The 26,567-nt window shown below is 47.3% G+C and overlaps 3 protein-coding genes across 3 annotated transcripts; 2 read left to right on the forward strand and 1 right to left on the reverse strand.

Annotated features, from left to right (window-relative positions):
- Nucleotides 1–5,691: 5,691 nt before the first annotated feature.
- LOC134555105 (homeobox protein MSX-2-like) lies at nt 5,692–8,944 on the forward strand. The gene is given in 3 exon segments (XM_063406458.1): nt 5,692–8,037; nt 8,039–8,354; nt 8,440–8,944. Coding segments are annotated over 3 exon segments (1,023 nt in total). The 5' UTR covers nt 5,692–7,642; the 3' UTR covers nt 8,752–8,944.
- An 8,587-nt stretch (nt 8,945–17,531) lies between these two features.
- Nucleotides 17,532–19,184, forward strand: LOC134554492 (homeobox protein vent1-like). The gene is given in 4 exon segments (XM_063404995.1): nt 17,532–17,556; nt 17,559–17,861; nt 18,030–18,268; nt 18,825–19,184. Coding segments are annotated over 4 exon segments (927 nt in total).
- A 2,125-nt stretch (nt 19,185–21,309) lies between these two features.
- LOC134555082 (homeobox protein vex1-like) lies at nt 21,310–23,196 on the reverse strand. The gene is made up of 2 exons (XM_063406436.1): nt 22,313–23,196; nt 21,310–21,681 (listed from the first exon to the last, which is right to left on the reverse strand). The coding sequence occupies exons 1-2, from the start codon at nt 22,778–22,780 to the stop codon at nt 21,310–21,312; spliced, it is 840 nt and encodes a 279-aa protein (XP_063262506.1). The 5' UTR covers nt 22,781–23,196.
- Nucleotides 23,197–26,567: the final 3,371 nt, after the last annotated feature.

Genomic DNA, 26,567 nt, shown 5'->3' on the forward strand with positions numbered 1-26,567 from the left:
GAAATTGCTGTGGGGGTGAGTAAAGAAATCCATGCTAATTAACATTCCATACGTATGCAATGTCCTGTCTTGCTCATTAGCTGCCCCATGAAATGCAGGTGCTGCTGTTTGAATTCCAAGATCTGCAGATGGCCTTCACCTTGGCACCCGTGCAGATGGGGGGAGGAAACTGTTCTGGCTTACAGTAATGAGGTAAAACATGCTTGGTTCTCAACACACCCGGCTGGGAAGAGGGGAACTGTCACAGTAACAAAATAAGACCTGCTTGGGACTCTGCATGCTCCAATGAGGGAGGCAAACTCCCCAGGATTACCATAAGGCAGCCTTCTCACAGCCTACACTGTGTGGAACGTGCAGGAAGGTCTGTGGATTTTACTGCTGTAGTACAAGGTGGGATGGAAAGCACACTTATACAACATACAAGCTTAGAACTCACAATCATCATGATAACAGTTTAAATTTCAGCTTCAATTCTTATGGTTTTGAAGGATAAATATAAAATGAAAAATAACTACAGAGCTTCAGTAAAAAGCCCTGGGGACCATAACAGATCACAAGCTGAATATGAATCCATGTGTACAGTTTGCAAAAAGAGAAGAAGGTGGGGGGACAACACCTAAAGTGTACTACACGAGAGCTGCACATGACAGAAGGTAATTATTTTGCTCTGTTTAGCAATAGAGAAGCATCAGCAGGAACACTTTACCATTTAGGCACTGCAGCTAGGATACATACAGCCAAAATGAGAGACAGTATAGGGCCACAATAAGTACATATATTTAGAAACATAAACTGAGAAAGACTGAAAGAACTGGACTTACATACACAAGGTTGAATTGAGTAGACCTGTGAATGTGAAATGTTGCTGTAAAAAATGGTAGTAGCTGCAGGGTGAGGGGGTTTTTTTGTGTTCTGTGAAGTTTAAGCACTTGATTTTGAAACAAGGCTGATTTTGTTTCAGTTTTTACATTGGAAAGCTTCCTGTGAGGCACTGGAATAGGTTACTCATCTGTAACACCCCTCTAAGATCTGCTTTCCTATGAATTTTTAAGAACAAGTGAGATAAAACTCTGTCCTAAGTGCACAGTGTCCTTGTTCCTGTGAAGGGAGAGGGACTCAGTAGGGATCTTCAGTAAAGTAAATTGGACATAATTCAAATACTTACCTGCAATCAGGGGGTTATAGCAATTTGATTATTAATTTAATTGTATTCCAATCACTTCCATGTTCAGGGGTTTATTTGCATTCTTCCACTGATACATACCCAAAGTGGGTGATGCTGTGGGATGAGTTGCTAGAACTGATGTCAAAGACCTTATAGAGGGATGCTGAATTTCCATTCTATACATATGCTAATGCAGTGGAAAAGTGACTTGATGCTAAAAGCAGCAGCAGAGGGATGAGAGGCAGAGCCTGCCAGGAACTGAGTGCCCATCCCGGCAGTGTTCCTGTGTGCATGTGGCACTCAGGGACATGGTTTAGTGGTGAACGTGGAGTAAGGGCTGGATTCGATAATCTTAGAGGTTTTCTCCAACCTGAATGATTCCCTGACTCTATCGCTGCCTCAGCTGAACTTGTACTATTTCCCTTCCTCTCTGTAGCAGCTTTCCGGCTGTGGAGTCTCGGTAAAACCAGGAGATGGCACAAGAGACCCTCTGCAGCGTTTCACATGTTGGTGCTGCACCGGGAGCAAAGGGAGGGCGAAAAACGACCGGCCCTTCGGATGTCTGCCCAAACGTGGCCTGATAGAAATATACAGACACAAAATGGCAGGGGTTTTATATTCCACTTGTAAAATGAACATGTATTTATATTCAGCGTTCAGCTGCTCCCTTTAATCTTTTAAAGAACATGCACACACATCCTCACAGTCTTAAATCCTACTGACCTTCTATCCATGTGTAATGCACTAATTTCTGTAAAACCTGGCGAAAGAATTATACTGCACTGTCTGCAGGAAACATAGACTTGGAATTGCAGGTTACAGGGCCAGTGTTAAGCATCTTAACCTAACTACATTCCTGTCCTCACCCACGAAGCCCAGCTTTTCCCTCATCAGGAAACTAGGGGGATGTCAGGACATGTCTGTGCTCCCTGCTTGGGATAAGTGAAGGCAGAAATCCAGTGTCATTTATGCTCTGTTGCTGCAGTTATATATCCTACCAAAGTTATTCTCTTCTTCAGGCAATAGTAACATTTGCAGGAGACTTGATGGAAATGACTGGAATGAGGAAAATAGGAAGAAACAGTGTATAGTGAGGAATAAAAATGAAGGGGAGAAATAACTAAAAATGGAAAATGGAGAAGAGCCTTGAAGTCAGTTAAAAAAAAAAAAAAAAAAAAGGTAAAGATTCTTTCCATTTAATTTGAACAGATTTGTTTTGCAGCAATACAAATACCTTATTTATTTTAGGAGTGAGTTAGAGGGGAAGGAAGAGTCAGTAAAACATTTTCACTGCTGAGACCAATGCATTTCAAAGCAGCATTGTATGGCACAGACCAGGGTGGGCACGGAGGGTGATAGATGGCCCAGGGCTGCCAGCTGTGATAGCCCCTTCTCCTGCTGACTGACTCATCATCCTCAAATGCTAACTCTAAAATCAAGGGAGGAAATTATTCATTCTTGAATAGCCCAAAAGGAAAAGTTACTTTCACGAATAATAAATGTTTTGGTCAGTATAATTTCTTCCATTTCTTTCTAAATTTCTTTAGAAAGTATTTGTGGGGCATATGAATGTAATGGGAAAATTCTGATTAATGCATTCTTACTTCTGTATGTTCCATAAATGTAACTTTAGAAGTAATCATCATGAAAAAAAATATCTTTCAGCAAAGACTGAGAAACAAAAAGATCTTGATGTAAAATGTGAACTTAGCCTCTCTGTTAGGTTTTGAAAAGATTAAAAGGTATCAAAGTGTGTCTAACTGTTTTTAAAGTTAATTTCTAGTCTAAACAGAATTAAACCAACTACAGTCTTTTGAGCAGTTTCATTTCAGCAGTGTCCATAGAGATCTCCCTCTGACAGCATGATAGCAATGAGTGCTGAAGTAGGATGTACATTCCTGAAACTTGGACAGGTTTCCAACTATAATAGTTTGTTCAGTAATAAATAAACAAAAGACTCTGCTGCTGCTGTACCTTGCTTCTATAACAACAGCAGTACATGTTCTAAATGTGGTCCTGCTTCATACTGAATTTGACTTTTTTAAAATAACCTTAAATTTAGGTAGAGCCATTAAAATTAGTGTTTTCTTTGTTAATATTTGCAGCATGTCTCTGCAGAATATATATATATTTAAAACATTTCACTGATTCTTTTTAGCTGCTAGTGGCAGGCTTGTGTTAAAGAGCCATGGGACCTCTTGACATTTTGAGTGCTGTGTTGATTTAGATCAATTCAGAATTATGAGACATTTAATTTTCATCTGTGCATTGACACTGTTTATACCAGGCCCTCCTGGTATTTCTGCTCGTACAGTCTTTAAATGCCTCATGGAAAAGAAGCTCTTTTTCTGTCAAAGAGGGAAGATAATGATAATAATTGCTAATTAAGAGATTGGTTGGAAGCCATTTGTAATGCTTTTAAGTCCTAAATAGCGATTACTCAGAAACGGAGTGTTTGGATAAACACACCAGGACAAAGACCATGCAACTTGCAGAGCAGATGCCAGCAGCCCTTGCTTCCCTGGACAGACCTTCACGGGAAATCTGCGTGTCCGCAGGAGGACACAGCCCGTGTGTGGGATGAACTGCCTGGGTTTACTCTTTGAGTCGCATCACCACCTCGCTGCTCCTAAGAACCACCAATTCCCTCTGATCTGGTCTCACGGGACTCTCCGGTGCTATGGGAAGGGTCCCCTGCCGGTACAAAGGGACAGTCCCTTGCTTTGGTTGTGTGCCCACGGCAGCAGGGCCGGTTCTCCCCGGTGCCCGTGGGCAGCCCGAGGTTGTCGGCACCCTCAGCTGCTCCCTCTGCGGTTCCTCCACAGCTCCGGGAGCCAGGGGATGTCTCAGCACAGCCCTGCCCCTCTGCAGGGCTCTCAGCTGGCTCACTAGGGCACAGCTGAGCCTGGGGCTGGGAGATGTGGAGCCACAATTAATTCTCAAAAGCTGAGAGGTGTAATCCCAAAATATTTCTATTTATTATCTATTATCCAACATTTCTAAATATTATCAACTCTCTACTATGCAGCCAAGCAGGTAGTTCTGCAGAACCTCCTCAGCATGAGGCCAGTGTTGTGTGCGAAGATTTCTGCAAAGCTGAAGGGGAAGGTGCTGCCTCCCCAAAGAGGGCAGCTGTGTATTCTGCAAAGATCTGCATAGATCATTGCCATTATCTATGCTAATGGACCTCCAGACTCCTGCTAGTGGCGATCATGTTGGTATGTCTGAGCTCTTTGTCTCTGCCTCCCTGTAGCAGCAGAGTAAAAGGGACTATCTGTCGCTGCCCTACTCTGACAAATTTCATTAGCATGAGCAGGTTTTCATCCCGTTGGTAATATCACTTGATTTCAAACATGGTATTTCTCAATCACAGTTTAGCAGGAGATTTTCAAATAAGCATTAATGAATAATAGATAGAAACACAAAGTAGTCAGCTTAAGAATTTTAGATAAAATTAAACAAGCAGCTGTTAAATATTGTAGCAGTCATTACATACAGAAGTCATCTGCTACCTGTCCAGGAGACTTATACATTTCATGTGTAATGGAAATGAGATTTGGTTTAATCTTGTCACACCATGATCAATTTGTGTCTCTGGGAGCTCAGCATTTGACACCATCTTTCTACAGTGCCATTTACTTCAATACAATGCAATTAATAAACCAGCAGTGTATTAAGATGTAATTTGCAGCTCAGATGGTAAAAAGTCTTCAAATCAGTAAAGGTAGATGTATCGGTGGATGATAAAACTCATTATTTTCTATTTTTTTAGAGCTCCATCTTAGGTTATGTATTCTTTTTGTCCTATACAACAGCTTGCCAAGTGTCTTTATTGGTTGCCATAAAGCTGGAAAAAGTAATGTCATAGAAATAGACTCTTATCTTTTTTAAAATATATGTATAGAGATATATAAATATATATGTTTATATATATATTATACTTATACATCATATTCTGTAGAGACTAGGGCACATGGAACCTACTTATCTCACTGGGATGGGATTGTGCCCCATCTGTGGTGAGAATGCTGTTACAGTGATCAGAAATATTTAAATTGAGAAGGAAGCTTGCAGGAAAGTTACACTTTCTTTTTCTGCTGTTCATGAGAATTAGTCCTTGAGAATGGCATTTTGCCTGACTGCAGGGGAGGCTTGGCAGGATTTTGCAAGCAGGCAGTGGCACTGATATTCCCAGTTCTGACTGGAGAGGTTCCTGCCACACCAGATGTCAAATGCAGCTGAGCTGAGGGACTTGTCCTTCAGTAATTCAGTGAACAGAGCACATTCCTTTATGTCTCCCCTCCATCTCCTGCCTGCTTGGTCTGCTCTGTGAGATATGTTGCCCACAGGACTGTCTAATGCTCAGAAGTTGTGGCATTTTAAAATTTATCCTCAGTTTTGTGGTGGGGGAAGTCTTCACATTTACCTCAAGAAAAGAATCGTTAAGAACCTGAAATATTCGATGTGGAGTGGGGTAAGGGGGTGGGGGGGTTGGTAGGGGTGTGTGTTATATAACAGGAAATTTAAAAGCAATCTTGTACACTCTGGTCAAGCAAACTTTTTAAACTTCCCAATGTTAATCAGAAAATGCTTGGGAAGGATAAATGGATGGGGACTCAGATAATTACATGTCAAACAATTCCATTTGTTTGGTGAAAAATCACCACAAATATATATACATATGTATATATAGAAATATATATGTGTGTGTGTGTCCAACAGGCTTTGTCCATGCTAGAAGTGTTTGTGGACTTCTTTAGGTAGATAACATACATGGGAGGCATTAATGCTTGAATGTTTATTTGCACATTTTAATGCAATTTTTCCTCCAGGAAACTTGTCTAGAGGGCTCAGGCTGTAATGTCAATCCCTACCTACACAGGCCAGAAACAAAGGGCTCCAGGAGGGCTCTGGTCATTATGGTTGTGGTTCTAAATCAGTTATTAGATTTCAAATAAAGGTGACAATCATGTTTGTATTTCTGTTTGGTTAGAGACAAACTCTTGAACAGTGTCATCACTGGTAGAGCAAAGTAGGACTCACGCTATGCCATGAAAATGAGCAGTCAACAAAAGACAGAGCCTAAAAGGGGTTCACAAGTCAAACTTGAATATAGTTCAATGAAACAACTTTCTGGTGAACAAAAAAACTGTAGGATTTCTTGATGAATGGATATATTTGGAGTGGACAAGAAGTTGAAATGTTTGGTTTAGGAAAAGATTGACAAAGAGGATTTCAGTAGAACTTTTACTGGATTAATATAAAGAAAAATATATCTGTATAATATAAAAATTGAATACATTGGAGGATTTAGACAAATAATTAGGAGGGTTTTCAAACCCCTGCCTCATGGACAGTCTAAGAAACAGTTAGAACTGTGGTTAGAGTAATTGTTATCACAGAGAAAGTGAGTGCTGAGAAACGCAGCCAGAGTGGCAGAATGACAGGTTGGCCAAGTCACAGGGTAGAGAGGCAGCAGAGCCCTGGGTTTGTGGTGCTTGAGTGGAAAGCAGGAGGCAGTAACAAGGCCAGATGAGCAAGATGTGCAGTCATGATCTCTGGAGGCAGACTGATACCAGGCAGGGCTGTATAGGATTATCAATGCCGTGGAAGTCGCGCTCTGTTCTTGCACAGGAGGGGAGGGTGAAAAGGGGAACAACTCCTGGTTACCCTGCAGAGAAATACTGCCCACAAAGCACCAAGAGCCTTTTGTCAATGTACTACAGAGGCTTTACTGCAGCAGCTAAGTGTTCCTGTGGCACACAAAACCCGAAGATGAACAGGACAATTTCTGAATAGCACACTTAAGGTAGTAAGAAGAAAAAGAGGGATAGTAAGATAGCAGAGAAATCTGGATGACCTGCATAGCTGCAAGAGGTCTGGGAGGGAAGACAGGACATGAATTCCGTAAACTTCAGCAGAACTCTCAGCAGAATGGCAATTCTAAGGCAGTAATTGTCATTTTCTGATTCGTTAAGAAGCCATATTTTTATATAAACCACCAGAAGCCTGTCGATTCATAGAATCCAGTGACTTTCATATTTACTTTTTTCTGTTTCATAACCTTCTCCTCCAAAGCCCTCAGCCTGTGCCTGGTGCTTATTACCCGATGCTGCAGTCCCGGAGAACCCAATGAGTGAGTTTCTCCGCTTGCCTGCCGGAGGCTGTCTCGGGAACGCAGTGCTCAGCCCAGAGAGGAGCAGGCTTGAGAAGAACAGTGGGCCTGATGCTTGAAAAGCAATGGAAAAGCAGCTCCAGGGGAAGGGAGATCGGAAGCAGCAGCGTCCCCTGTCCCTGCAGCAGCCGGGGATGCTGCGCTCCCCCGGGGGTGCATTCCCCAGCGCCGTTCGAGGCTGCTCAGCTCCATAAATGCCATTTGCATGGGGGTAGGATGTAACAAGAGCTGTAAATCACTGACGGCGGAGTGAACTCCTCAGGGGCAGACACGGCGGAGCCGAGCCTCCGCGAGCTGGGGCAATGTGTGAACGGTATCTTTTGTTGGGGGGGAGGACTGATAGCAATTACATGATACTTATCTGTCCCTTTGATGTGTATTTACACAAACAACGTTTTCCTCCGGAGTTGCGGTATAAAGGAGAGGCCAGTGCTCCCCGACAACTCCTTGCCGGTATCTCCGAAACAAGACAGCATGACCAAGGCCCCTTTCTCCGTGGAGTGGTTGTCCCAGAGCAGCCAGGCTCTCAAGAGCCCCACCGCGAGCTCTCCACACCGAGCATCGTCCGCGGGCCCCCGGCCGGGCTCCGGCTCCCGGAGCGAGCGGGGCCAGGAGCAGCCCGCCGGCCCGCGGGACGGGAGGGGCGGCAGGAGCAGGGAGAGCAGAGAGGCTCCCGCCGCAGGTACCGGGACAGCCGCGGGCTCCCGGGCGGGGAAGGCACAACCGCGCGGTGGCTGCTCGGGGGCGGAGGGGGCGGGCTGCTCCCCACGCGGTTCCTGGCCCTGGCTGACCCTCTCCCCCTCGCCCCTGTCCCCAGGAGCAGGCGGGAGGCCCTCGGGAGCTGCGGAGGAGGGCGCCGAGAGCGCCGAGGAGCCGCGGGGCGGGCGGCGGCTGCGCACGGCGTTCAGCGCGGAGCAGATCAGCACGCTGGAGAGCTCCTTCCAGCGGCAGCAGTACCTGGGCGCGGCCGAGCGCCGGCAGCTGGCGGGCAGGATGCGCCTCTCCGAGGTGCAGGTGAGCGCGGCGCCGCGGCACGGCTCCCACAGCCAGGGAAACAACCCGAGTGCCCTTGTAACCGCGTCTGCTCTCCTTCCCCCAGATCAAGACCTGGTTCCAGAACCGCCGGATGAAGCTCAAGCGGCAGCTGCAGGAGCTGAGGACGGAGCCCTTCTGCAGCCCGGCTCTCCCTTACGGACCTCAGGGCGCTGTGGTGCCCTTGCCCCTCACATACGTGGCCCGGCCCCCTCCTCTGCCCCGGCATGGGGCTGCCCCTGAGGGCTTCGCTTTGGCGGCCCTGCCGGCGCCCGCCCTGGAGCTCAGCAGCACCTGCGGAGCACCGCCGCTCGGCTTTTGGGCAGCACCCTGCTTCGTGGGGTACCGGGACCCCAGGGCTTTCTTGCTCGGTGTCTGACCCTCTGATACGAACTATGACCAAAGAGGATTTGCACTACTGATCCATATCTGGGCTGCCCTCGTCTGTGACTGCCCGGTGGAGTGATGATGCAGCACCGATCTAAACTTTTACAAAGACGTGCTGGACAATCTGAATCATGGACTTCAGGCCCTTGCATTTATAGGCAGCTGTAAAATATAAAGGGGGTGGGACAAACGATAATATAAATGGAATCTTTTAATAAACCTAATTTTTTTTATCCGGCTTTCATGTGAATTCCTTTCTCAGGGATAGCAAAGGTATTCATACTGCCCCAAATGAAAGATCCTCTTCATTTAAAGAAGCATAGACTCCTTTTCTAGATTTGTTCTGCTCCCCTGAGGGTAAAGCCACTTTGAGGCTGGGTGCAAAGAAGCGTGAATTTCCCTCTGTATTCTAAAGCAGGTATTCAATCCCTTCGGCTACTTACTAGATGAGGTTTTCTGTCATGGAACTGCACTTTTAGCCAAATACGTGGATATACCTGTTACTTAAAGCTGGGCTTGCTATAGTAGGAGAATAAATGCTTTAAAGATTTTTTTAAATTACCTTCTTAAATAAGAATTATATATCTTCACGTTTTTATGAGCTGCCTCAGTGGATTACTAAGAACCTCTTACCTATACAGATCATGGAAAGGATCTTGAAATCTTGTCTTCCTACAAAACAGTATCTAGTCATCTCACATGGAGTTATCAGGGTACAAGGGTGATGATCAAAAGGATTTTAACATTCCAAAGCTGGTTTTCTGTAAGTGGCAGTAAAATTCCTACCACTGTGCTATGCACTTTTAAAATCTAGATAATGAGCTATTAAATTGATGATCAAAACGGCCCGATTTCAGGCCAGAAAAAAGGCCTCTGAGAAATGATCTTTGACTGTAAGTTGAGTAAATCTTTCAAAGTCAATTGTCAACTAACATGAAAAGAGCAATAAAAATTTCCATCACTTTAGGAGGGGATCTGGAGGGTTATTAGAAGATTTCCGGCACACTGGTGATTGAAACTCCTGTAATGAATGGTCTGAGGGTTCTCTGTCAGACTCCGAGAGTATCTTTTGTATACAGGGGCCAATCTGCCACTTTGCCTGTTTAACGGCAACATTATGTGCCAGTCACCTCTGGAAGTCTCCTTGATTATTTTGTAACCTATGCTGTATTTTTCTAGCCTTTTGATATACTAGTATTTATTTGCAATTGCACAATTATGTGATTCTAATGCAACAGTTTCAGCTAAATTTAAAAGGGTGCTATCAATCTTGCTGAGATCTCAGGAACATTATGCGATTAAGGAAATTTGTTGACACCTAAGTAAAACCCCCGTTCTATGGAGGCTTATTTCTTGAAGTCAGGTATCATTAAACGGTAAGATTGATTTGAAGAGATCCCTCTGACTTTTTCACGTCATTAGAGAACTGGGGTGTCTGCAGAAAGAGCTGCAACCATGAATATTTTCTTCTGCTCTAAAGCAGTCATGTTTAAAATAACAAAACTTTCAAGGCTAATAAATCTACAATTTACTGTAAAAAAAAAAAAAAAAAAAAAAAAAAAAAGGTGTTAAGCATTAGACTCCGCGTGCCTATTCTGTCTTCAGGGGTGTAATGGTTGAAGGGTTAGGTGTTTCATTCCCTTATAATCTTGTATGGCCACAGAGGAGAACTCCACTCCTCCAAAAGCTGTGCTCAGCCCTACAAAAGGAATAATGGTGATAACCCCTCCTGCTCTCAGAAGCCAGAGCGGCGGTACAGGGAGCTGGGGCTGAGGGGAGGAGGGCACCGGGAGTACCCGCAGCGTTCCGGGAGCGCCCCACCCCCGGACCGAACGGGAGGGTGAAAGGGCACGGGCAGCACGGCACTGGGCCCGGGGACAGTGGGAGACACATGGAGAAGCTCAGGTGGAGAGAGGGTGAACAAAGTGCTCCAGTCTGCGGAGGGGAACTGTGTCCTGGGAGGGGAACTGCGGGGACGGAGTCTGTGCAGGGGAGGGGGTGTGGTCGTCCCCCTGCCCCAAAGGTGAAAAATGAGAGACAGGAACACACACGGGTCCCCATGTCCCCGGTGAGAAGTGACCTGGGGCGGCTCTGAGTGAGCCCTCGTTCCCTGGGTGTGCCCTCCCGGGCCCCGGGCTCGTCCGGCGGGGCTGCGGCGGCCGAGCTGGGCTGTCCCGTCCGAGGGCGAGCGGCCCCGGGGCCCTGCCCGCCCCGAGAGTGGCCCCTCCGCGGCCAGCAGGGCTCGCAGCGGGCAGCGGCTCCCCCTCCGTGCCGAGGTTCAGAGCCGGGCAGAGACAAGGGGTGCTGCCGGGCCAACACACCGTGCTGCCATCCTTACCGGGATTTAAATCCGCGGGGTTTGCGGGGACCGCGCTGGGACAAGCGGGGCTGCGGGGCCGAGCGGCGCCAGCGGTGGGGCGGCCTCGGCGATGGAGGCTCGGCCTGCGGGTGGATGTGTGCGGGTGACAGGTGCGGGTGGCTGTGTGCGGGTGTCTGTGTGCGGGTGACAGGTGCGGGTGTCTGTGTGCGGGTGTCTGGGTGCGGGTGTCTGGGTGCGGGTGTCTGGGTGCGGGTGTCTGTGTGCGGGTGTCTGGGTGCGGGTGGCTGTGTGCGGGTGTCTGGGTGCGGGTGTCTGGGTGCGGATGGCTGGTGCTGGTGTCTGGGTGCGGGTGGCTGTGTGCGGGTGTCTGTGTGCGGGTGTCTGTGTGCGGGTGTCTGTGTGCGGGTGACAGGTGCGGGTGTCTGTGTGCGGGTGTCTGTGCGGGTGACAGGTGGGGGTGTCTGGGTGCGGGTGGCTGGTGCGGGTGACAGGTGCGGGTGGCTGGTGCTGGTCCCCGTGCTCGGGCTGAGGCTGCCGGGTTTCGTGCCAGGCGTGAGCGTTGCTTAGCGAGAGTAACGGGGCATCCCAGCTCTGGGCGTACGAGCTGCAGAGCGGCTGGCGAGGCAGAAGCCGATCTCTGTTCGAAAGGGTGCTAATGGTCACTTAACATAATGACTCCTTGGCCACAGGTATACTCAGCAAGCACATGAAATACCTCGCCAGGCTTTTGGCAGGGCTAGCTTGCAGATATTGTTCTGTTTCCCGGTAACTGCACAAATGAACGGGAGAGGTGATGCTCACTTGGCTGAGTCCCTAATGGTACCAGGTTCCTCCGAATGTCTACACGATAATTTCTCTCCTACCTGCAAAAATCGGCTTTCTCTGGAAGGTAACTACTACCTTCCAGTTGTTTAGAAAGCTTTACGTGAAGTAATTTGATTTTTGCAAAAGCTGTCCAACTTTGGCATTAAAATGTGAATGCTATCTTTTCCTTCAACCTGAGAGAAAGAAACTCGGACTTCATGCTTTATTCCTGCTTGTTTGAGTTTCTCCTTCCCTGTGTTTCAGCCCTGGCAGCAGTAAAGGGGCACTGGTGTCAGTGCAGGCGCCTGGACCGTACCAGCCCCTCGCAGGAGACCGGAGCGGTCCCGCTCCGACACCGCAGCCGCAGCCGAGCCCGGGCAGCCCCGGCGGGGAGCACCCCGCCTTTGTGTCTTCAATCGCACCAAAATAGCCCAGCCCCGGAACGCTCTCCGGCAGCACAAAGCGCTGTGGGCGAGTCAGCTGCAAAGGGGAAGAAAGAAAAAGAGAAAGAAAAGGGAAAAGGGAAAAAAAATTGTCGATTAGCTGGGGAGGAGTAGTTTAATGCTCGTGGGGTGAAATTGTCAGAACCCCCCGGCCCTGCGGCTCTGGAGGAAGAGGCTGTATAATCTGGAAACTGGGCTCCCCGGGGAGGAAAAGGGGATGGGAGGGGAGAATTGGCAGAGCGCTAACTTCAAAGCCCTTGTCACCCGCAGTGCGTGCGCGGAGGGGGAGGAACCTGATTGAATTTACACCGCGGGGCTGGGCAGCCGCCGGCAGCCGCGCTCCGAACCGCCCGTCCCAGTTTGGCTAAAGTAGCCGTCAGGGGACTGGCAATAGGATCGGGGTGTATCACCCCCTGCAGCTCCAGACATGGTGGAGCCACTCCAGGGACCTCTTTACAAACTAGGTGAAGTTTTTCGGCGTTGTGTGCTAATCGAGAGAGATCTTGCATTGTTAGGCCATTACATCTAATTGCTGCCCATTATCTCTTTCTTTGATACTCAATTAGATGACAATTAACTTGATAAATCCCACCGAAGTGGAGGGGAGAAGAAAGAGGAGAGATTTTTCGGTCTCGACGTGTTCCTTGTGAAGATTTTACTACCCTCCTTTATATTTGTGTGTTAAACTCCTAGGCTCCCAGTGTTATCCTCTAATAGTACCTCGTAGAGAGCTAATCCCAGCCTCTCTTCGATATTCAGGTACGCCATTTGCTTTAATTCTTATTTCAGCTCTTAGTTATTCTGCCTGGGCAATTCTGAACAGCTGTGGAGGTGTGGCAAGTCCGCAGGCAATGTGGCGATGGCGTGCATAGAAATAGAAGGACAAGTTTGTTTCGAGCTAACTTGTACTTATCTAGGTGCTTTGTCCAATAGTTCTGCAAAGCACACAAAAATATTTCCCCGATAAATCGTTTCTAATGCAAAGTGCGTGCTTGCTCCCACAGCCGCTGAAAGGGAATATCTGGGCTTGCAGAGTGTGAGGTGGGAGGGAAGAGGGTGCAGCGCTGCCGGCTGAGTCAGTAGCATTTGTCATTTATTGTGTGTTAGCCCGCATTGTTCCCGCGGGCAGAGGAGCGGCGGGGTGATGGCACTGTTAGTGTTCACGGGTACTTCAAACAGAAAAGCATCTATTCCCAAACAATCGATCTCGTTGATGCCTAATTGACTATCTAATAGCACCTATCAGGACATCAAAGGAGACGCTGAATAACCAAGTTAGCATTTCCAAAGGGGAGCAGCGGAGGGTACAAACAGCCATCAGCTGTCCCAGCGGCCAGGAGCCCAGCCCGGGCCCTGCGGCTGCCCGTGGGCCCCTTCTGCAGCAGGCTTGTCTCGCCTGCCCTTTCAGCCGTGTTAAAACCCCATTCCAGTGCGTTTACTTACCTCTCGGGGGCTGCTACACTTCCCCAGGCTCTCTCCTCCTCCCCATTGTGCAGCTAAACAAGTTTTTGGGGTTTTTTTTTTTGGGTTTTTTTTTTTTTTTTTTTTTTTTTTTTTTTTTTTTTGTGGGGTTCGAATGTTGGGGTCCTTTTGGCTTGGGTTTGTTGGGTTTTTCGCTCTCTCATAGTGGAGTCGGTGGCCTTGCAGTGGTTTTTATTGCACCCCCAATCATGTCCACTTCTCCCGTTTTGTCAAGAAGGTATTGGAAAATCTGTGCTTTTCATAAATATAATTGGGATCTGCCTATGATGGGGCCACTATCCCAGATCTGGTGGCCTAGTACATCAGCTCTCAATCTATGATAAGTGCTAGGATAGTTTGGTCTGTATGTTGTTTCAGGGTTTTGTTCAGGTTGGGTTTTTTTTTCCCATGATCTACTTACAAACATGGCTAGCAGATAGAAGGTTTGAAATACGAAGATTTGCCCAGCTATGCTAGCAATTATTTCCCTTGAGAAGGACTATTTTTGTGTCCACTTTTTCTTATATTTTCATGCCAAAACAGTGTGATGATCTGCCTCGGCACACCCACAGCATTCCTGGGCAACAAAAGCACTTCAACATGTGGCAAAGGATGAGTATCTAGTGTCTTGTGCAAGAGATGCTGCAGCCAGAAATATGGGCTGGACCTTCCTTAGGCAATACCTTCATGCTGTAGGGCTGCTGCAGTGCTGCCTGTTCCCATGGGTTTATGTTCCATGTGTGCACAAAGCCCCAGATGAAATATTCCCAGGCATACCAGTGGGAGAAATCTACCATTTGTCCTTAGAAGCCTTGTGGAGCTCACATGAGAAGAGCACTGTGTCCTGACAGCAGAATCTGTAATTGTCACATCCTGCTGCGAATCACTGCACTGACATTCAGGGTATCACAGCCAGTTACAAGAGTGAATAAGTTTTCAGTACATTTCTGGAAGCAGCAAGCATGTTTCTTATGGTTGTAAGGCTTACATACAAAGGCAGAACAATAAATATATTGAAATGTAATTTGGAGAAATGGGTCCATTATGTTCTTAATATAACACATGTAAGGAAAATCCATCCATTTTTCAATATAATACCATATTCAGAAGTTCTGAGTATGCAGAACTCTCTAGGAAAATATATCATTTTCCCTGAGAATTTAGATTTATTTTTCATCGTGTTTATATATCACATCAATTGAATGCTGTAAAAATTTCACGTGATAGAAAAGAATTGAATGGAAGTAAATTTGTGTCTCATAGGAGCCCCATGTTACTGCAAGGTGAGAGGAAGATTTAACTGCAGATGCAGCGCCTCTGCCCACCCAGAGTCATTAAAGTTTTCAAGTTTCTCAAGCTGCCACCTCTTTCTAATGGGAACTACAATAGCCACATAACACCTTCCACACTTTTCCCATCTGTTCCAGGGTTTTGTGGTTCACAGATGCAGCTACTTTCATCTGGAGAGGGGGGGAATCCTAATGTTGGGTTTAAATATCTCACTAAATAGGCAATTCAGATTGGAGTCTAATAAAAAAACAATCAGTTTTCATTGACTTTCAGCAAACAGTGGGACAGGTCAGTTGCTTCCCTGCATTCCCAGCCAAAGGAGAAGGAGGAAATGGCAGCAGCTCTTCAGGGTTAATAACAGTTCCCTTCTATAAGACACATACTGTATCACTGCAAATGCTGGTCACTTTGGGCACAGCACTGAGTGGTCATCTCATGTCTGGTTCAGTTTTGGCAGCTGGGGATGAAGTGTCTCTCCTAGAGGTGGTCCCTGGGTGTTTCTGTGTGCCCAGGTGAGGGGCCTGCAGGGTGGGGGGGACCCAAGGCTGCTGGGCTTGGCACAGGTTTCTTCTGCTGGAGAAAGGGTGGGGGAGGCTGCCCTGCTGGAAGCAGGGAGCATGCTGCTTGCTGGGATGTGCTCAGTTTAGGAGCTCCTGAACACCAGTGGTTTTCTTTTATTGACTCTAAACTTCTTTTTGGTGAGGTAGTCGGGCTCTGCAGATAGCTCACTGCTTTACCAAGGACAACTTGCTGGGAATGAGTTTCTATGTGGCAGAACGTGAGTTTTTCTGCTTGGATCTGTCCACATATCGGGTTATTCAGAGATTGCTGTTCTGAAATAAGATTGGAGATACCATAGTGATGTGTTTGCTTCAGAAATGGAGGGACTGAACACAAGTGGAACAGTTATTAAATCCTGAAGTTAATAAAATAAACGTGCAAGCTCTTAGTTCATTTGGGGAGCAGTGAGTGGCCTATCACTACTTGCCCGAGATGTGTCTAGGACTGAAATGTTCGTGTTACAGTGGTTTTGGTCGGCTACGTGGCACTCACAGGTATGCGGTTCTGCTCCAGGGTGGGATCCAGCTGTATTCAGCTGGGCATTTGCATTGGCTTGTGCATGTCAGCCAAAACGACAGTCTTGTGCCAGCAGTAAGTGAAACTGCTGCAGCGGCTGTGCCCAGCACCCCTCAAAGAGCAGGGCGATCTCTCTGCGGGGCTGTGCCGAGGCAGCAACACCAGCCTTTCCCATCCCTGCCCTGAGGGGATGGTGTTGCAAGAAAAGCTGCAGGAGGCAGGCAGCTCTTGGGCTCGGTAAGGTGTTTGCATTGCTCAGGTGCCTGGGTTTTATCCCTCCCCCGGGGCCGGTGTCGGGATAAGCCGACTTTGTGGGATCGGGAGGGGTCGATAACCTTCTCCTTCTATCCATTCCCGCGGCCACGGAGTTACGGGAACACCTGAGACAATGAAACGAATAGCGCGAGTATGAGGGGTTTTTCCAAATGATTTTCATAATAAACTGTGGAGGTGGTTTAGACCCAGGTTTATGTGTCCACTCCTTCCGGTGATGCCTCTGAGCAGGAACTCTGAGGATTTTGGAATCGTCATTGAAATGGAGGTCCTAGCAGCGCATTTACCCAGTTAGAGGGAGTGGTGCTCGCTTCCATTCTCCTTTGAGTGAGGGCTAGAATGTGAGTTATTCAAGCACGGCTGCTGCCGGTGTGCTGTGGTCGGTGTGATATTTTTTACTGGCGTGGGCAGAAGTCCGGTGAAGTTGAACAAAAGAACAACCTGGAGGCGGGCTGAGCTGCCGAGGTGCCCCTTTCCCCAGCCACGCTGTGCTGGGAGATGTCTCGGTATCCTCCCTGCATTACAAGGGCACCGTCCTTCTCGGGAAGCGGCCTATGGATCGGGCGGTGTGAGGCTGATGAGGTGCGAGCTCAGTGCTTTGATCACTAAGCGATTGGGGAGATGCGTTTTCTGGCTAGACAGACGGCGCCAAGTTCAAGCTGAGAGGGCCCGAGGCTCTGCTCACCCCCAGCCCGGCTCAGGCCCGGGCTGAGCCTGGTGGATAGGGACTTCTTGGCATTGGCCCCCCATGGCTTTTCCCAGGGAGGGAGAAGGACGGCGGCGCTGGCAGCCTCTACCCAAAGTTCCTCATCCCTCGCCCCTGCCCGGCCCCGTGGGTGCGGGTCTCGGGCTGGTTTCGGGTACCTGTGCACTGCGGGACCCCCCGACTGGCAAGGGAGCGGTGAAGCCGCGCTGCCACGGCAGCCACGCTGCGGGGCTGGGGCTGCCCGTGCCCTGCCCTCCAGGGGACAGGGACAGCTTTGCACTTCAAGGGGGTCTCCCCGGCCCCGCAGACACGCTGGAGCCAAGGGCTGTAGACATTTGCCAGACGTGTGAACTTTCCTCCTCGCTGGTAGCTGTTATCTCTGCTCGATTCCCACTTTGATGTGTGTTCGCACTTACAAACGACCCCTCCCGGGACGGAGCGCCCATATAAGAGCGGGCCGCGGCCGGGGCTCGCACAGCCCCTCTCCGCCATGCATCAGGCCCAGATCCCTTCGGCAGAGACCAAACCCCTCGGGGTCAGGCCCCACATCTGCTGTGCGCCCCCTCCCCGCGCCCCCACCTCGCTGGGCAGTCCCACCGTCCTGGTGAGAGCCAAGCCCCGACGGGGCAGCCCCCAGCCGGGCCAGCCCGCGGACAGCGAGCCCTGCGCGGCCGAGAGGAGCCGAGAGCATCCCCGGGACATCACCGACCCCTGCCCGTCGGAGCCAGGTGGGTGAGGAGGGAACAGGCCCAGAGGAGGGGGAGGGAGCGGGCTGGGGACACGCCGGGATCCAGGCTCCCGGCGGTGCAACAGCCTGGCAGGGCCGAGGGGCGGCGGAGGCGCTGCCCAGCCGGGGCAGGGGTCTCACCGCCGCTCCTTCTCCTCCTCCCGTGCAGCCCCCGAGGGCGGCTGGCTCAGCGCCGACGAGTCCTCGGGCTACGAGAGCGAGAGCGCGGGCGCGGAGCGCGGCGGGGCCGCGGCGGCGGGCGGGAGCCGCGGGCGGCAGCGGCGGGCGCGCACCGCCTTCACCTCGGAGCAGGTCTGCCGCCTGGAGAAGACCTTCCAGCGCCACAAGTACCTGGGCGCCACGGAGCGGAGGAAGCTGGCGGCTGCCTTGCAGCTCTCGGAGATCCAGGTTAGTCCCGCAGGAAGTGGGTCCTTTCCGGCCCCGTTTGGCAGGACTAGCCAGGGTCGGTGGTCCCGCGTTTGTCTTTCCTGCAACGAATAAACAGATGTAGCACCCTTGGGTTTAGTTAGAGTGGCTACTCTTATTAAAATGAGAGCTTTACTGTGGGAGTGGGATCCCTGGGGGATTAAAGAGTTACCACTCGACGAAATTTGCTGCACTTTCTATGGGGAAGCTATCAAGGTGGGGTTTTTTTATCTTAGTGAGGTAAACTCTCCTGGATGTACGGCGATCTGCATGTAGACCTTGCAGAGCTCATGCCTGGACTTAAAGACTCTAATTGATTGTTGTAAAATCCCTGAATGCAGCCACTCTTTCCTCTATATCCAGCAGGTCCTCTGCCTTCTGCTAAGTAGGAAAACGCATCAGTCCAGCTGTGTCAATTCCCTCTGAAGCAAAATGGCAAAAGCAGCTAAGATACGGCTTTTCATAGGTCTCACATTATCTGTAGGCAAAGTCCCTGATTCGTCTCATGCATCCTCCCCTTCTTCTTTTTGTTGCTTAGATTAAGACCTGGTTTCAGAACCGGAGGATGAAACTGAAGAGGCAGATTCAGGACCACCAGCACAGCCTCGTGTCCCCTGTTCCAGTCCACAGCTACGCCCCGGGGACCTCACCGGCTCTGTTTCAGGATGGTCTCCACTACCCCTTTGCTGCCCAGCACCAGAGACTGCTGCCTTTTACCCCGATGCCCGCTGTGCAGTTCAGCTTCTCCTTTCCCAGATACGACGCATCACAGAGCACCTACCACTTTATGGCAAATGAACTGCCCTACTACCACCAACACCTCCTTCCCCATCCTTCTTTCCATCCCGTTATTCAGAGCAAAATGGACCGGCAGTGCCACCCTGTATATGCATTATAGTGAAAAAGCAGTGGTTTATGTTGTAATGTATTTCATGCTCAGAATCTCTTGCCTGATTTTGAAGAATGTCTTTATTATTTTAAGTTAAATGTGAACATGAAAAAATTTATATTTGATAATTAATATTAAAATATTAATAAATCTAGTCTAAAGTGGTTCATGTAGATGGTTTTCATTGCTATCCCAGTTTGGGTTTTTTATATAAATGTGTATATATATAAATAAAATACCAGTGGAGTTATATGTGTCAACTCTATAAAAAGTTGCACTTGTGCAATGCAAACTTTGGTGGTCACTTGTCCTCCCGCAAAGGTAATGGATTTAAAGGTTAAATACATTTTATCTTGACTTTCCTACCCTCCCACAGAGATTTTTTGTCTGTTGTTGGGTGTTTGGTAGCCTAGACAGAGGCAACTGCACCCAGTTGCCATGCACTGTGGTTTGAGCTAAGTGCATCTTCCAGAGGAAGGAATAAACTGAAGTTTTATTTTGGTAATCCTAAAATGTGTTGTTTAGTTCTTCCTGGGATTGGTGGTCACGCCTAAATGTGCTTAGTTAACACTTATAATGACGCTTCATTAATTCATCTGTAAGGCCTTTTAAATACGTTACTTGATTACTTCATTATAGTCTAAATTTCCACCCTCCACCCTCTTAATTCATTGCGTCCTCAATAGTTTTGATGTAATAGCCTAGGGGCTTTTCACTTGTGGAAAAACAAAAACAAAAACCCCCCAAAAAAACCAAACCAAAAAAAACACCACCAAAAGAACCACCAAACACTTGGAAGGGGTAAAAGGGAATTTTCTGTAGAGTGAGTTCAAAGTGACTGAGAAATGCCAGGTTGTCCCTTCAGCTGCCTGGCTGTGTCACGGATCTGGGGCACAGAGAAGGGGTGTGGTGCGGGAAATTCCTTCGAGTGTCTCCCAACATCCCCCCCTCCCTATCGCCTACCAAACGGGATGGAGCGGGGAGCTGGGGAGGGTACACGGACAGGGAGGGGAAAGGGAACGCATGGCACAAAGCTGCAGCAGGCCTCTTTTTTTTTTTTTTTTTTTGGCTTGTGAGCAGAGGAAAGGAGGGATTTGGTTTCTTTCTTGGTGGTGGTGGCTTTTTTATTTTGTTTTGTGTTAATTTTTTCTCTTTACAACTGCTGAGTGGTCTAACCATCACCTAGCAGGCAAGTTAGATTGGCCTGGATTGGGGAGGGAGATGTAGTCACACTTTTTTTATACTGATGTGAGGTCTCTTGCTTCTCATTGTCCAAAGGCCCGGCTTCGCCACTTTCTATAGAACTTGCCTTGTGACTTTTAGGAACAGCCCTAAGTGCTCCTAAGATCAAGCCTAAACTAATTCTGCAGTTTAAAAATTAGGAAGGCTGTCAAGTTACAGCTGCAACTTTTGGAAGTAAAAAACAAAATATTTTCTTTTTGAGTGTCCCAAGAGACCTGAATTGGTGAACAATTCGTTTTCATAAGCAGATTTAAATTGCAAGGGTCCTTGATATTGGCATCAATATGCATGCCTGCCAGTTAATTCCTTAGAGCTTTATCTCTCTTTTAATGCATAAATGCAACATGTCCATCAAAAAACAGGTGAGACCACTTGAAGAATTGAGCAGTATTTAAAGAATACTGAGCAACTTGTTCAGTTTTGTTCATAGCGGTTTTACCTGTGGTAACATTTTAATTTAAATACACTTGGCTGTAACTCAAAAATGTTTCCTTAAAAACCCCCACTCAGGTAGAATGGACAAAGTTTTTAACAGCCTATTAAATGACATAGTAACTACGTAAATTTCAGTGTAAACAGTACTCCACTTTTTTAGTGATCTCCATATAAGGTTATTCTCTGAATACTTTTAGACAGGAAAATTTATATGGAAATTTCCGTACAGGATGGTGAAGACTAGGAATAGGTAGGAATAAAGAGAGATTTCATGTCCTCCACTTCCACTCTCAGTATAACTTCTCTAATATGGGTAAATTATTTTCTCCTCTAATCAAACTTTTTATGTTAAAGAAAATAATTCAAAGAATCTTTATTTAATATAACAAAATAAATTAAATAGTTACTCTTAGAGGTATTTGGCATGTTTTGAGATTAAAGATAATCATTGACATTTTTAACAGGAAGGAAGGTCTGGTTGGAACATCAGTCCTTTATGTTCGGTGGCTAGAGGCACTGCTGGAAGCCCAGAAGAGTAACAAGATAATCCTGGCCCGGCAGGCAATAGGAAAGCAGGACTTGGCAAAACTGGCTGAAGAGACTGAGCTGGAACAGAAGGCAACAACAAGGCAGGGTTTGGCATAGCTGGGTGAAGGGAGACAGCAGAGGTAGCAGAGACATTGATATCCACCCCACGAGGATAGCTGGATGTAGCCGTGTCTGGGTGACAATGACAGGGCAAAAACAAGCCCGAGAAAAGAGCTTCGATCCTGGCATCTTGAGTCTGGCGTTTGAACTTCATACGACGATTCTGAAACCATGTTTTTATCTGACGATAAGGAAAAGAGTCAAGAACCAAACCTCTTATCCCCTTTCCATACGGTAAAACACCCTGAAGGCAGATTTATTGTCAAAGTAACAGAATGCATGAACAGTAAAGGTGTAGGGCTAATAACGTTGTTCTATATTTAATGTAGAGTAACTGTCTTGGCACGATGAGGAATTAAACCACTCACGGTGCATGGCAAGCCAATAGTCAGGCATGGACCAGGGCTGTAACACAGCACTTGTGCAGTGGGGCTAAAGGGGCTGGGTAGGGGTAGTTCTGTTCAAAAATCCTGCAATGTACCCGTCAAATGAATAGATAACCGTAAGAAAGAATCAGCCTGAAAACTGAGCTTCTGGAGGTTGCAAAAGTACTTTTACCCCAGTGAAGTTTCAGCAGCTTTTGAGCTTGCACTCACGGTTTTCCATTCGCACCTTGTCCCTGACACTCGGGCACAGCAGGCAGCGCTGTCAGTTTGCTCAAGCCCGGTTTGCTGCCAGCGGGGCGAGGCTGACGGGCGGGCGGGCGGCCGCACCTGCGGGAGCTGTCCCTGTCCCTGTCCCCGGTGACCGTGAGGTGCTCCCACCCCCGCGGGGCCCGCGTCCCGCCCGGGCGGAGGGCCAGGCTCGCTCACCTGGCTCTGGGAGAGGTTCAGGGCGGCGGCCAAGCGGCGCTTCTCGCCGGCGCCGATGTAGCGCTGCTGGCGGAAGCTGCGCTCCAGCTCCTGCAGCTGCGCCGCCGAGAACTTGGTGCGGGAGCGCCCGGGCGCGGCGCCCGCCGGCAGCGCTGGGCTCCCGGGGCTGCGGCGCTCCGCCGCCTCCCGGGGCCGCGGCGAGCCTGCGGGGACAGATGGGGGCGTCTGAAGGGGGCACCCATCGGGGGATCCCTCCCTCTGCGGCCCCGAGTCCCGCGGGCGGTGTCCGAAAGCTCCGCGCCCGCCGCCGTCCCGGGGGACCCAGGGGCACGGCCGGGACTCACCGAGCATCTCCCGGGCTCCGCCGCGGCTGCTCTGGGCCAGCCACTCCACCGAGAAGGGGCCCTTCTCCATGTCCCCAGCCCTGCCCGCCCTCACTACAGCCGCCCCGACCGCCGGGGCAAACATTTAAAGCGCCTTCCCCGGCGTGGCTTGAAAAGACCCAAAGCATCAAATGAGGCCGGGGGACAAAGGACCTCCTTGAGAGGCGCTTTAATCTCCCCTTTCAGGTGATTGTTACATCCGCCTAATCTGCGAGCTCAGTAGTTTGCAGAACTCAAGGCTGCCTGACCTGGCGCCAAGTTCAGCGCGGAGCCGTCTCAGCCACGTAGGTGCGGGGAATCGGCCCGGGCTCCCTCACGCTGCCCGGGCTGCCCGCGCCCCCCGGCCTTTATCTCCTGCTATGAAGGACCAGGGTTCAGAAGGGACTGATAACAAGGAAGGACGGGGAGAAGCCTCTTTTAAGAGTCTCATACCCAAATTTTGAGCCACTCTTGCCTTTCTATCAGCAAAGGAAGTAGGGACGTGAGGTAGAAACAAGTAAGCAGCCCTCGTCCGATAGAAATCTTGAAGAAACACTGATACAGTATCTATCAATATTCCTGTGAGAAACTCAGTGCTCTTAGTAAGTCTGGGTGGGTAGAGGTTGTTTGAGTTTGGAGTTACTTGGAAAGGGCAGGGTTACATTTTTTTGGTGCTGTCCATGAGGCAGAGTGCTGCTGTCAGGACCCTCATCTTCCTCTGAAGCCTTAGGTACACTTGTTAACTCCAGTTTACGTAGTAGCAGTGATTTTAAGAAGTCTTCAGGGAGAGAATGGTTGAAACTAGAGGACAGTGACATTTGCATAGCAATTTGTTAGGTCATTTTCAGAAAACGGTGAGAAGTTTTGAATAATTTGAATTCATGCTTATGAATTTGAGAATAAGATTAGGCAATGAGCAGTTATGTGTCAGGATATTGGACAAGATAGGGAAAAAAATACTAGTTCGAAAAAAGAAATACTAGTTCTCTTGAATTTATCTGTTCATGTCTTAGAACGCCATCTCCTTTCCCTGCATCCCAAGAAAGAAAAGTGTGCATTTCAAAGTAAGCAGTTCTGATGTCCTTATGAAGTAGATCAAAGAAGAGGAGTGTAAACTCTGTTCAGAGGCAGTCTGTTCAAGGATGATTCAGATAAGGGTGAGAAAAGAACCACTTTTACGGTCTGAGGTGGGCCTGGGATGGCACAGTCCTTATCCTCTGCAAACACGGGCTAACACATTTACAGGTTGTTTCAGTAAACAGTCACCGCTGCTTGAGTTTATACAGTCAGAGATAATGAAGCAGCTTCCACACGGAGCGGAACATGTTTGAGACAACGTGCTAATTCTTAAACTTCAAAGAAATTCATGTCACCTTTTATGAAGGGTGATGTATTTATAGTGAGATGGCATAAGTAAGATAATGGTACACTCGCAGCTCTTTCTCTTCTTAGGTTTTTTATATTTCTCAGGTAGGATTATTATTTTCTCCCATAAAATGCAATGTATTTTTTTTAACTATGCTGAAGCATGACACACGTAAGGAATTTTTACACTCCGATTTTGAATATTCTTCATACATGGTTTCATCTGCTTTTATCAATTCTTTTTGTTTTCTTGTAGTAAAAAGAAAAGAAAAAGCTTTTAAATACCTACATGAGCAGTCTGGGTTTGGTGGGGTTTTTTGTTTGTTTGTGCTTTGTTTATTTTTTTGGTGGTGGTGTGGGGTTTTTTGTTTTGGGTTTTTTTTTTTTTTTAATTAACACGATACTTCTATTTGGTGACCACATACTCTTCGAGGTAAAGCAATGACTTGGCTGACCTGACACTGGGGTTTCAAAGAAAAGCTCTTCTGACTAAGCTAACAGAGACAGTGGTTGCATTGTCTCCATGTGCTTCTGATTCTACCCACAGCAATTTGCAGCTCTTGAAAGCAATTAAGATGCAAGTTGAAAGTTAGGGCTTTTCTTTTTAGTAAAAACCAATCCGAACCCACCACCACCGCCGCCCCACCCCCTTCTTAGTTTCCATAAGGTTGTGGTAAAAATTACTGGGAAATGATTCAGTGTTCAGGACTGATTTGTCTGAAATGAACCTTTCCAAATAATGGACCATTATTTTTTTAGTTAGCTTGTTTCCTAGTCCTATAACCGTGCAAAATAATTCTGTAGAAAGTGAAGTTCGGTCTGGAAAAATCAGTAAGTACTGGACAGTTTCTGAAGTGAATCATTGTGATTTTAGTGTTACATCTAACCACAATGATTAGCAAGATATGATTCCTTTGTTATATTAATGTTTCTAGCTGTTGATTATTATTGTGCTTATTTTAATAGATGAACAAAAGTCTTGAAACTACAAAGTTTTGCCGCTATGATGGCAGTTTTTTATTTGTATTTTAGTGTTAATGAAGCGTGTCAGTTTGCGGCTATTTGGGAATTGTTTTTATTCTGCGATCATTGATCATATTATTATCTGACATACTGGAATAATCAATTGCACAATTTCAGGAGAAAAAACTTAATTTCAAAACACACTGGAACCTAATGCAATATTTTATTTACCTCTAAGGAAAGCAGTCTTTCAGACTATGGTTTAGCTTATGAGTCTTCCTTCCTACATTTTTTATGCAGAAAACCATGTCCAGAATACAATGAAAGTGATTCTGGTGGTTGTTTTAGACACTGACTGTTTTATTGTAAACAGAAGTAGATGATATAATGACTAAAGTTTCCTGTGCTGGCATATGACTGCTCTGAAAAATATGTATAGTGTTTTATTATGTTAGAAAATTAATATGTGGTTTTTTTAATAGGTTTTTAAATATGGTTTTTGATAGGTTTAATAGGTTTTAATCTTGTTTGTGTGATTATTTTCTCCTTTAAGATCTTTCTGTTATTTTTCCTTTGGTTGATATTTAAAATTTAGGGACTTGGGGTATTGTGTGTGATTGATGGATTGATTTCGGGGAGGCAGTGTCCTAATTAACAACAAATTTTATTTCTGCCAGTTGTCATTTGACCTGCAATGTTAGAACTAAACAGGAACCTCAACAAAACTAAAAGTATCCATAGCTATGAAGGTGATAAACACCAGCAAAAATATACTTGAAATATATTATTTTTAAAACATGCTAGTGTTCATGCCGTTGAATGTTATTGTGATGATTTACATAAGATACAGATCATGGCTTGAGGCAACGCTCCCATTAAAAGGACTTTGATGGGGTGATTGGATCTCATAAGCGACCATGAGAGCAATTACAAGTCAAAAGGTATTTGTGTGTTTCTGGTTAGCAATTAACATTCGTCAGAACCCGTGTTGAAATTATCCCATTTTCCATTGATTATCAGCACTTTTTATGAACACGTGGACTACAAAATCCACGATGACTCGAACTTGGAATGTAAATGGTAAGCTGTAAGTGGGTGCAGTGGAGGTGCAACTGCCCACATTTTACTGCTGCGATTTAATGACAGTTTTTCTTGACAGAGCCCTCAGTGAGAGCGTCTGGTGACACCTACAGCTGTGCTTTCTGTTGTCTATTTAAGTGTCTTCTTGAAATAACTTTATGATGTGTCTCATAGTTGTTAATGTTTTTAAACATTGCATCGGTGTGCAAGATAATTTCCTGCAGAGCAGCAATTATTCTTCTGGTGTTGGTTTGAGTACAGAAAACATTACTGCATAGAAGATGTAGTAGGATTTGTCAGTATGCTAGCAATGCAAATCTCTGGAAACAGTTTATTCAGGTTTTTTTGACAAATATTAAGGACATTCATCAGATAAAAATGTTATAAAGTAAATTAATTTCTATCTCATACAACAGACATGCCTGTCTAAATGAAACATACTGGGTAGTAACTACAGCTCTGCTGTTGGAAGGAATTGATTCACA

Source organism: Prinia subflava, chromosome 9 (genome assembly GCF_021018805.1).
Source record: "Prinia subflava isolate CZ2003 ecotype Zambia chromosome 9, Cam_Psub_1.2, whole genome shotgun sequence".
Lineage (NCBI taxonomy): Eukaryota > Metazoa > Chordata > Aves > Passeriformes > Cisticolidae > Prinia > Prinia subflava.

Excerpts from the sequence above, each read along its gene's own strand:
- LOC134555082 (XM_063406436.1), bottom strand. The coding sequence starts at position 22,780 with ATGTTTGCCCCGGCGGTCGGGGCGGCTGTAGTGAGGGCGGGCAGGGCT. Across the intron at positions 21,682-22,312 it reads TGAACCTCTCCCAGAGCCAG|ATAAAAACATGGTTTCAGAA; the intron begins GTGAGCGAGCCT and ends CCTTATCGTCAG.